The sequence below is a fragment of the Eurytemora carolleeae genome, unplaced genomic scaffold (assembly GCF_000591075.1).
Source record: "Eurytemora carolleeae unplaced genomic scaffold, Eaff_2.0 scaffold87, whole genome shotgun sequence".
Taxonomy (NCBI): Eukaryota; Metazoa; Arthropoda; class Copepoda; order Calanoida; family Temoridae; genus Eurytemora; species Eurytemora carolleeae.
Window position 1 is genome coordinate 285357 of NW_019396127.1, and position 10055 is coordinate 295411.

Consider the following 10055-nt stretch of genomic DNA (forward strand, 5'->3'; position numbering starts at 1 on the left):
AGAGAATTGTTAGAATAATTGACCAGATAAAGGTTTAAAGTGTAATGTTGTAAATATGAGGGAAGTACTTGGAATTACAACGCCAGCCTATTAAACAATATTTTATTCAACTTTAATTTTTTTAATTACCCCATTTAAAAAAAGTATTATTAACGAATTACAACAGTAAAAATTAGATCGTTTTTAAGCAAGGACCAATACAGGGGGGGGGTGCAGTGCCAAAACTAAAAACAAAGTCAGAAAATAGACTTGAAAATGGAATTAGTATATACATTTCTCGTTATAAATTAAATTTTTTTTTACTTTCAGCATTGTTTGATTGAAGATTACCTGAAGAGCAACATGTTTCTTCCTCAAGTTCGCTTCCTTGACTACTACAGTAGCTTAAAAACGGGCACATTCTCTGCAAAATAGAAAATAATCTATATTAGTTGATAAATATCTAAATCTATCTATCTATCTATCCATCTATTATGACTCCCCAATAACACAATTGCTATCAGGTAACCACCCTCCCCTCCCGGCAAACATCTGCCTCCTTCCGGAGTGCATGGGTCACAGAGTTAGCATGACATGTGGGATGATACTGTTATTCCTAAGTGGCAGCAGCCGAAGCCGTGGCCGCCTGTATGATGTATCTACAGCCTCAAATTGTTACAGAAATGTGTTTTTTTTTATAGTAAAGCTCTTCACTCATATATATAATTATATATATATATATTTATGTTAGCCATAGCTGGCGTCCAAATTGGCTGACATTTTTTAGGAAATCCTTGGGTACCCTGAGGGTAACAAAGGCTAAAAATCGAATTTTTGATTTACAAAATTCGATTTTTTTTTAATTCAATGTCTATGTCTATGTCTATGTCTATGTCTATGTCTATGTCTATGTCTATGTCTATGTTTATGTTTATGTTTATGTTTATGTTTATGTTTATGTTTATGTTTATGTTTATGTTTATGTTTATGTNTGACTGTGAGTCGGTTGGTCATGGATAGGTAGAATTGATTGACTGTGAGTCGGTTGGTCATGGATAGGTAGAAATGATTGACTGTGAGTCGGTTGGTCATGGATAGGTAGAATTGATTGACTGTGAGTCGGTTGGTCATGGATAGGTAGAAATGATTGACTGTGAGTCGGTTGGTCATGGATAGGTAGAATTGATTGACTGTGAGTCGGTTGGTCATGGATAGGTAGAAATGATTGACTGTGAGTCGGTTGGTCATGGATAGGTAGAATTGATTGACTGTGAGTCGGTTGGTCATGGATAGGTAGAAATGATTGACTGTGAGTCGGTTGGTCATGGATAGGTAGAATTGATTGACTGTGAGTCGGTTGGTCATGGATAGGTAGAAATGATTGACTGTGAGTCGGTTGGTCATGGATAGGTAGAATTGATTGACTGTGAGTCGGTTGGTCATGGATAGGTAGAAATGATTGACTGTGAGTCGGTTGGTCATGGATAGGTAGAATTGATTGACTGTGAGTCGGTTGGTCATGGATAGGTAGAATTGATTGACTGTGAGTCGGTTGGTCATGGATGGGTAGAATTGATTGACGGTGAGTCGGTTGGTCATGGATAGGTAGAATTGAATGACTGTAAATCGGTAGGCTCCTCAACTAGGACACAGTAGTCGCAAATAATCAGTAAATATATAGTTAAAGTATAGTATAGTTAAAAATAAAAATGACAATGTATTAATTTAGTTGAATATTTAAAACAATATCTTATACTAGTTTTTTGTGACGGAGTACTTAGGGTTTGAGGGTTTGTTGGAATAGTTTAAATCATTTGTAAATACTTCTGAAAATATAAACCCGGTTTTTAAAGTAGAATTAACTATTAATTGCAAAGTTAATGGATTTGATCTTTCACTTAACAAAACGTTTCACTCTGTTTGTTGTTTCTTTGTCTGAAGGGTTTCCATGATACAGTAAGCAACAGGTTCGCCTATTTGCATGAAATTTCGCATCATTTTTGTATCAATACAAAACCAGACTTGCGATTTTTTTCTTTAGAAACAATGGAATAGATTAAGGTATTAAAGGTACCATTGTGAATTGGACATGTTCCTTTTAAATGAAGGATCACTAAAAACTACAACAAGCAAAGCAAAGCAGAGGTTATTGGAAATTGTATAAAAGATTCTACAATTTCGAAATGTTTTCTTCACTTTTAATTTCTGGCTTCTCGTTTGCACGAAATTGCGCATTCATTCGAAATAATGTTTTTTGTCACGAAATTGCAAATGAAAACATAATTACAGTCATAATTTTTGCATGATTTTCATGAATACGAAAAAAAGCAATATCTGTTTAATGACAAATTGCTCAAATATATAAAAGATATAAATATTTGGATAGTATGATATGAATTATAGTTTCAGTAAAAAACAACTTCCATATCTGCAGTATTTTTTTCATGACCAATAATTCCATTATCATCATGACCAATCATTTCACAGGACACAGTGAAAATGTTGGTTACTTTCTTAAATAAAAATAGCTTTTGCGCATCAATGCGAGAATATATTGAAATTTTGTGCAATTTTTACGCGAAAACGTGAGAAAATCTTTCCGCAATTATTGCACGATTTTCGTGCAAAATTTTTTAATTGGAAACCCTATTTATCTATGTAATTTTTCACTTTGTTTTTGAGATTTGGAGGTAGGTCATGAAAAAATGAAGTATTTGGTGCACAAGCATGTCTTTAAATCCGACCCGGGACTCAAGCTTGTCTGCGGTTGAACGAGAACAATTCTACTGAGTACAGACAACTTTTTCGTACGCCAAGAGAGAGAGATACAATGAAATTTTTGACAAATTTGACTGAGTATTGCATCTTTAAATATCACAAAGTCTAATGATTATTCAATTACTGCTAAATCCATCTTAAAATCGCTCATTAACCGACTTTGTGATATTTCAAGATGCAATACTCAGTCAAATTTGTCAAAAATTTAATTGTAAAACAGTTAAAGAATTCAACACATAATTAAGATTAATCTTAAGTAGAATTGAAAAAATGGGTTGAGTTGTGCTTTTTGCGTGACGCGGCTGCGTTTTTTAAAATCACACTTTAAAGGCCCTAAATATACCATTTAAAAAAGAAGTTTTGCCCGGAAAAGTCAAATGTTGTGGTACGGAAGAGGAAATAGTGGTGGCTCATGGCAACCTGCCTTCCCCCGCTCCCCACACCATTTAACCGAAATTTTAAGACTGGAAACAAGTAGTTCACAAAAACAATGCACATTTAGTTCTCAATTGTATTAAATATGAAAACGCAAAAAAAACTCATTTCCTCGCATATGGTTTTTCACAAGTTTGTTGAGCAACGAGCAGTCTTCGAGATACGTAATATTTCTTAACATGTCCCATCAAGCTACATTTTATATGTATAGAAACATAACTTTGGACGGTTATGTTACATCGTCTATACGCAACATCTCTTTTTGTTGGAAATGTCCAGAACTATTCCTATTCATAAAAAGATAAAAAAGACGACTTATCCAATTTTCGTCCAATTGGATTAATCAACGGATTTTCTAAAATATTGGAAAAAATTATGTTTAAAAGAATGCTTTCATTTCTCAACAATAATAACTTTTTAAAAACAAATCAATTTGATTTTTTGCCAGGACGCAACGTTATGCAAGCAATTACTAAGCTTTTAAAGTGCATTTTCAGCATGATAATGAATCTGTTTTACTTATCATGCTAGATATCTCTAAAGTTTAAGACTGTATTGATTACTAGATACTTCAAAAAGCTTGACAACGCAGGAATTAGGGGCAACACAATACAATGGTTTGAATCTTACTTACGGGGCAGGGGGCAAAAAGTCGATATAAATTGTACCTTCTCGGACTTAGTCGAAATATTAGAGATGGGTCTTGTTCAAGGATCAAGACTAAGCTGTTTACTGTTCATTATCTATGTAAATGACTTCTTTCAATCTAACACACTTTTAAGTGTAGCCTTTGCCGACGACACAAATGTGGCATCAAAATGTAAAAACTTGAATACTCTAGCAGACTACCATGGACACAGTAAATAAAGAATTAGAAAAAATAACTTGTTGGTACATGTCTAATAAACTTACTATATAACTTTGAGAAAACTAATGCAATTTTGTTTTAAATTCTCTAAATGCACAAAACGACCTACTGTCCTGATGTTTTCTTTTAGTTAGGAGAATCTACACGAGAAATTGAACGAATAAAAGAAAATGTTTCAGTGAAATTCTTGGGAATATGGCTGGACACAAAATTGAACATTGATGACTGATTAAAAAAGATATACAAGAGGTTAGCTTTTCACTTCATGCTATGAAAAAAATTAAAAACTTCTTAAGCTTTGAAGACATGAAAATGCTCTATTACTCCTTTTTCCACTCACATTTAGAATTTGGTTCAACATTCCTAATGCTAGCTTCAAACAAAATTATTGATAAGATAGAATCATTGTAAAAGAAAGCTGCGGCCACAAGTCCATCTAGCATCTGTATACTACGTGCTAATAGTTCAGATCAGTAGTATAACGGATTTGGCGTGGATCATAAGTGAATTTGCGTAGTGCGAATACACCATCCTTTGATCATCTGAATTGTTTAGAATAATGTATTTCTCATCAGTAGGGAAAAATGTCCAATTCTTATCAGCATGTCATCCGATAGAGAAAAATGTGGCCTACTGTCCTAATTCTTGTCAGTATGCCATTGGATAGAGAAAAATGTGGCCCTGTCCCAATTCTTGTCATCCGTTAGAGAAAAATGTGGCATACTGTCCTAATTCTTATCAGCATATCATCCGATAGAGAAAAGTGTGGCATACTGTCCTCATTCTCATCAATATGGCATCAGATAGGGGAAAATGTGGCACTGTCCTAATTCTCATCAGATAGAGGAAAAGATTGAACTTTCGAAATGTAGAACATTAGATTACAACCTCAAGTAGCAGTTTGAGACAAAATCAATCAATATTATAAAATAGAATAATATTTGTTTACATTAATATGAGGTTCTTACCGATAGAAATTTTGTTAATTCATTTGGCGAGATAAATAAATAACAAATTTTGTAAAGTTTTTATTCTATCGTTAAAGATAAACAAGCAGCAGTAGCTAGGTATATATCCCAGATGTTAGAGGATCTCCTGCTCCCAGGTACACCTGGAGATTTAAACACCGGCGAGGGAGGCCTGAACCTTGCACCAGGCAGCGAGGGGTCCGTGTTCAGGTAGATACTTAACGTTCACACCATCGTTCTAGAAAAGTCAAATTTAGTGAACATGAAATATAATTTCCAATGCCAGGCAGATTTTCAAATAAAAATTTGAGTAATTATAACTAAGAAGCTAGCCATTATTCAATAAGACCGTGGAAACGTCGGTCGAAACTTCCGAAAAAAAATGTTATTCCTCTACAACAAAAAAACTGTTCAGGGATTAATGCTCTACGCAAAATAAAGAAGAGATTCAATGTTATCTGCTGTTAAATTTTTAAGGCATTTAACTTCTACTTCATGTTCACGTGGGCTTCTATTTTCCAGGGGGANGGGGGGGAGAATTTGTGCTAAAATTATCATTTCCAATCCCATTTAAAGATTTTATTTTCCCATATTCAGCGAACATACAATACATCTGGTACAACTGAGAAATCATAAACCCCTGTCAAATAATTAATAATTGCAGCCAAGAGAAGAAGTCCTTGAAAATACTTACGATGATCCTTCCGTCAGCCTTCATCTGATCGTAATCACACCTGTCCCACTTGGTGAAGCCCCACCTAAACATCAATTTTGTGAGCTCAAATTTTTAGATTGCAAAATATACAACATAACTTGTAACATAAATCTATATAAATTTGGCTTGTCTGTCTGTTTGAATCCAATAAACGTCAAAAAGGCTGAACCGATCGGGCCCAAATTTAAAAAAAATTAAATTCTCGAAAATCCGCGATTTTTTTTAAAATCCGCAAAAGAACATGTTCACAATTTAAATAGAAGATGGGCGCGAGGAGCCTTAAAAGTCTAGAGATAAGGGCGCGAAGCACCTTGAATCTTTAGTAGGTAGAAAAAATGCTTTTTCTAAAATAAATTTTTACTTTAAATGTAATAAGATTTCATTTCAAAAAAGTAATGTTTTAGATAGAAACTTACGAACAGAACTGAGTTTCTATCGAGGTTAAAAACTAATTCTTAATAATATATTATTTTAACAATAATTGTGATTATTACACTTTCTTCCTACGCATAATATATTAATATCTAGGATAACTCACTTCTTGCTGATGTAAATCTTTTGACGTCCGGGGAACTTGAACTTGGATCTACGAAGGGCTTCGACAACGGCATCCTAAAAATAAACATTTTATTTATTAAGATTGATATAAGATTTTTTGTTTACTGAATCCTATAAATTAAAAATTTAGTTGATTTTCATAATTCCTTAACATCTGCAAAACTAACATAAGATCCACAAGATGCACAAAATCTGCTTTACACTGGTCGAGCTAAGCCAGAAAATACGCAAATCTGCGAAAATCAGTTTTAAAATCGATGACTAACCTTGTGCTTATCAGTGGAACGGACAGACAGAAGGATTTGACCAATGGCAACCCTAGCAACGGTACCGTGAGCCTTACCGAAAGCTCCTCTCATCCCGGTCTGGAGCCTAACAGTACAGTACATGTTAAAACAAGTGCAGTACAATGTAAATTTGAATTAAAAGTGAATTATTTCAGGAAAAAATTAGAGTTTAACAATCATATCTGTAATCAAGGTTAGGTTCTCATCACCAATAAAATAATTAATAATTTACAATTAAATAAACGAACCTATCAGCTCCAGCGCACGACAACATTTTGTTAATTCGGAGAACGTGGAAGGGATGGACTCGAACCCTGAACAAAATAAATTCAATAAAAATAATAATTATTTTAAAATATCCGTCAATCAAAGGCAGATTAAATACTGGGTTGTACACAAAATAAAGAAGGATAAAACGAGCACGCAAAAAGCTAAACTTCTGGAAAATTTAGTTGTCATTTAATATTGCAAGCGTTTGGATTAAAACTGATATTGCTGAGAGTAGATTAATCTCACCCAGAAACAAGTTAATCTACTTCTACTGACGACCATAATTGACATATTGGTCGACACGGTGCTTTTGAGAAGAACAATAAAGTTTAAGTTTTTTTGTACAAAAGAAACCATTCAGTTTGACATTTCAATGAGTTACTAACTTGCAATTTCTGAGCTTTCATATTCCTCGACTTAAATTAACAAAAATAGGAAAACAAATTTGAACTGACGAGTTTTAAAGGATCTAATTGCGACTAATCTCACTGATGATGATTTATCAAACCCAGAAACAGGTTACATGAACTTTACGGTTTGTATGGATCTGATTGAGACTAATCTCACTGAGAGTAGATTAATCACACCCAGAAACAAGTTAATCTACTTCTACTGACGACCAGAGTCGACATTTGGGTCGACACGGTGCTTTTGAGAAGAACAATTAAGGATAAACTTTAAAGTTAGACATTTCAAGGAGTTACGAAGTAACTTGCATTTCTGAGCATAGCATAATTTAACTGAAGACTTTTAAATGATCTGCTTTAGACTAATCTCACTGATAATGATTTATCACACCCAGAAACAGGTTACATGAACTTTACGGTATGTATGGATCTGATTGAGACTAATCTCAAGGAGAGTAGATTAATCACACCCAGAAACAAGTTAATCTACTTCTACTGACGACCAGAGTCGACATTTGGGTCGACACGGTGCTTTTGAGAAGAACAACGGATTGATAAATTGTAGTTTACTAAAAACCTCTAGATTTGAAAATTTTAGGGGTTAATAAACCAAGTTAACGTAAATATAACTCTAGATCTTAAAAATGGCGGTATGTATGGATCTGATTGAGACTAATCTCACTGAGAGTTGATTAATCACACCCAGAAACAAGTTAATCTACTTCTACTGACGACCAGAATTGACATATTGGTCGACACGGTGCTTTTGAGAAGAACGAAGGTAAGGCTTGTGCAATTTTATTAACTATTTTTAAATCCTACTGAGAAACTTTGTCTCTTAACTATCAAATTCCTACCCAAAAAATAAGCAATAAAATGTTGTCAGCAATAGATAAACCATACCGAACCAAGAATGAATGTACTTCTACTCTTGACAACCAGGGTTGAAAATTGAGTTAGATTCTATATTGAACAAATTTAGGAACCTATTTTCAACGCCATGTTTTAAAAAATGTGTACAATTCTAACGCAAGGATTAATTAGGGTAAACGTCATTGGACAACTTTCATATAACCCCTGAAATATTTTTAAAAAACTGTATCCCTGGTCAATGCCCAATGGGCGTGCCAAACTTAGGTAATTTCTAGCTAACTAATGTCCATGACAAAATTTTTGGTCCAAGAATTCCGACATCCAAACAACTTTGATGAAATAAGTATTTTAGAAAGGAAGTACCTAATGTGGAACATGTCCTTTCCGCAGTTCTTCACAAGATACTTGTTGCAGCAAATCCTAGCAGCCTCCATAGCTTCGGAGGACAGCTGTTCCAGCTCGTCAGAAACCTAAAAATTGAAACTTAGATTTTTTAGATCGCGACTTAAAACTGAAATCCAGACTTATTCGAACCCCTAAAAAAATAAGGCATAATTTCAAGTGCAGTGGCACATCAGAGTCACAACGGTACCTAAGTAAACATTTGTCTGTTAATGAAAAATATATTTAAAGCGAATTTAGGAAATATGAAGAAGGACTTGGGTCGAAATTAACACGCGTTGGGAGAAAATGCGTTAAAATTATTTTACTCCTGATTTGATGGAACGAAAATTCATGGTAATCCACAAGGATTGAGACTACCGAGACGACTGTACGGTATTCAACTTAGTAGTAGGTTTTCATAAATTCATGAATCCTAGTAACTGTACGGTATTCAACTAAATAGTAGGTTTTCATAAATTCATGGTAATCCACAAAGATAGAGACTACTGAGACGTCTGTACGGTATTCAACTTAGTAGGTTTTCATAAATTCATGAATCCTAGTAACTGCAAGCTTAATTATTAAACTAATCACTTAGGAAGCAATAAAATGAATGGATTCAATCAGATTAACAGACTCATATTTGAAATGTTACCCTGTATTGTTATGTTACTCACCAAGTGAACGGACAGAGGGAACTCATCAACTCCAGCCTTCTTACGTCCAAGATCGAAGATACGGATCTTAGGATCGGGCACACCCCTTGAAACAAATAATTAATAACACTTAATATTTATTTAATTGTTTATCCCCTAAAATTTACGATACCAGAAAGGAAACTTGAATTGCTTATTCCTTGATAAATTTCGATTTAAAACCTTTAATTTAGATAGTGAGCAAACTAAGATTAAGAAAAAAATTCTGTCACGATAAGTTATTCATTTGTTTAATTTGTTATTCTCCTGAAAGGTATAGAACCAGAAAGGTAAACTTCAAATTATTTTATATGTGATTAATTTCGATCCCAAACCTATAGTTAGGTTTGAGAGCAAACTATTAATCATATATTTTTTGTTATTTATTTGTATAATTTGTTATTCCCCTGAAATAAAAACTTCAAATGAATTTAATCTCGGATTAATTTCGATAAAAAAACTATAATTAGGATTGAGAGCAAACTATTTATCATGTATTTTTTGTTAATATTTAAGATATTTTAATTAAATATACAATTTGTTATTCCCCTGAAAGGTATAGAACCTGAAAGGTAAACTTCAAGTTATTTTCTATGCGATTAATTTCGATCCCAAACCTATAATTAGGTTTGAGAGCAAACTATTAATCATATGAATTTCTTGAAAATAAAAGATATTTTAATCATTTGTATAATTTGTTATTCCCCTGAAAGGTATAGAACCAGAAAGGCAAACTTCAAGTTATTTTCTATGTGATTAATTTCGATCCCAAACCTATAATTAGGATTGAGAGCAAACTATTAATCATATATTTTTTGTTAATATTTAAGATATTTTC

General features: G+C 33.4%; 2 protein-coding genes across 2 annotated transcripts in view; both read right to left on the bottom strand.

Moving 5' to 3' along the window:
• The window catches only part of LOC111695757 (uncharacterized), a gene marked incomplete in the record, with an annotated part of 2526 nt that extends 1849 nt beyond the window's left edge, over nt 1-677 (bottom strand). Inside the window, 1 exon segment of the mRNA XM_023465183.1 lies at nt 331-677. Coding sequence (XP_023320951.1) covers nt 331-400 — 70 coding nt within the window.
• A 4395-nt stretch (nt 678-5072) lies between these two features.
• The window catches only part of LOC111695753 (60S ribosomal protein L10), a 5112-nt gene continuing 129 nt past the window's right edge, over nt 5073-10055 (bottom strand). The window contains exons 2-8 of the mRNA XM_023465180.1: nt 9200-9284; nt 8502-8608; nt 6837-6902; nt 6568-6673; nt 6282-6355; nt 5723-5786; nt 5073-5266 (exon numbers count right to left, since the gene is read on the bottom strand). Coding sequence (XP_023320948.1) covers nt 5180-5266; nt 5723-5786; nt 6282-6355; nt 6568-6673; nt 6837-6902; nt 8502-8608; nt 9200-9284 — 589 coding nt within the window. The 3' untranslated portion in view covers nt 5073-5179. The remainder of the gene's footprint in view (nt 5267-5722; nt 5787-6281; nt 6356-6567; nt 6674-6836; nt 6903-8501; nt 8609-9199; nt 9285-10055) is intronic.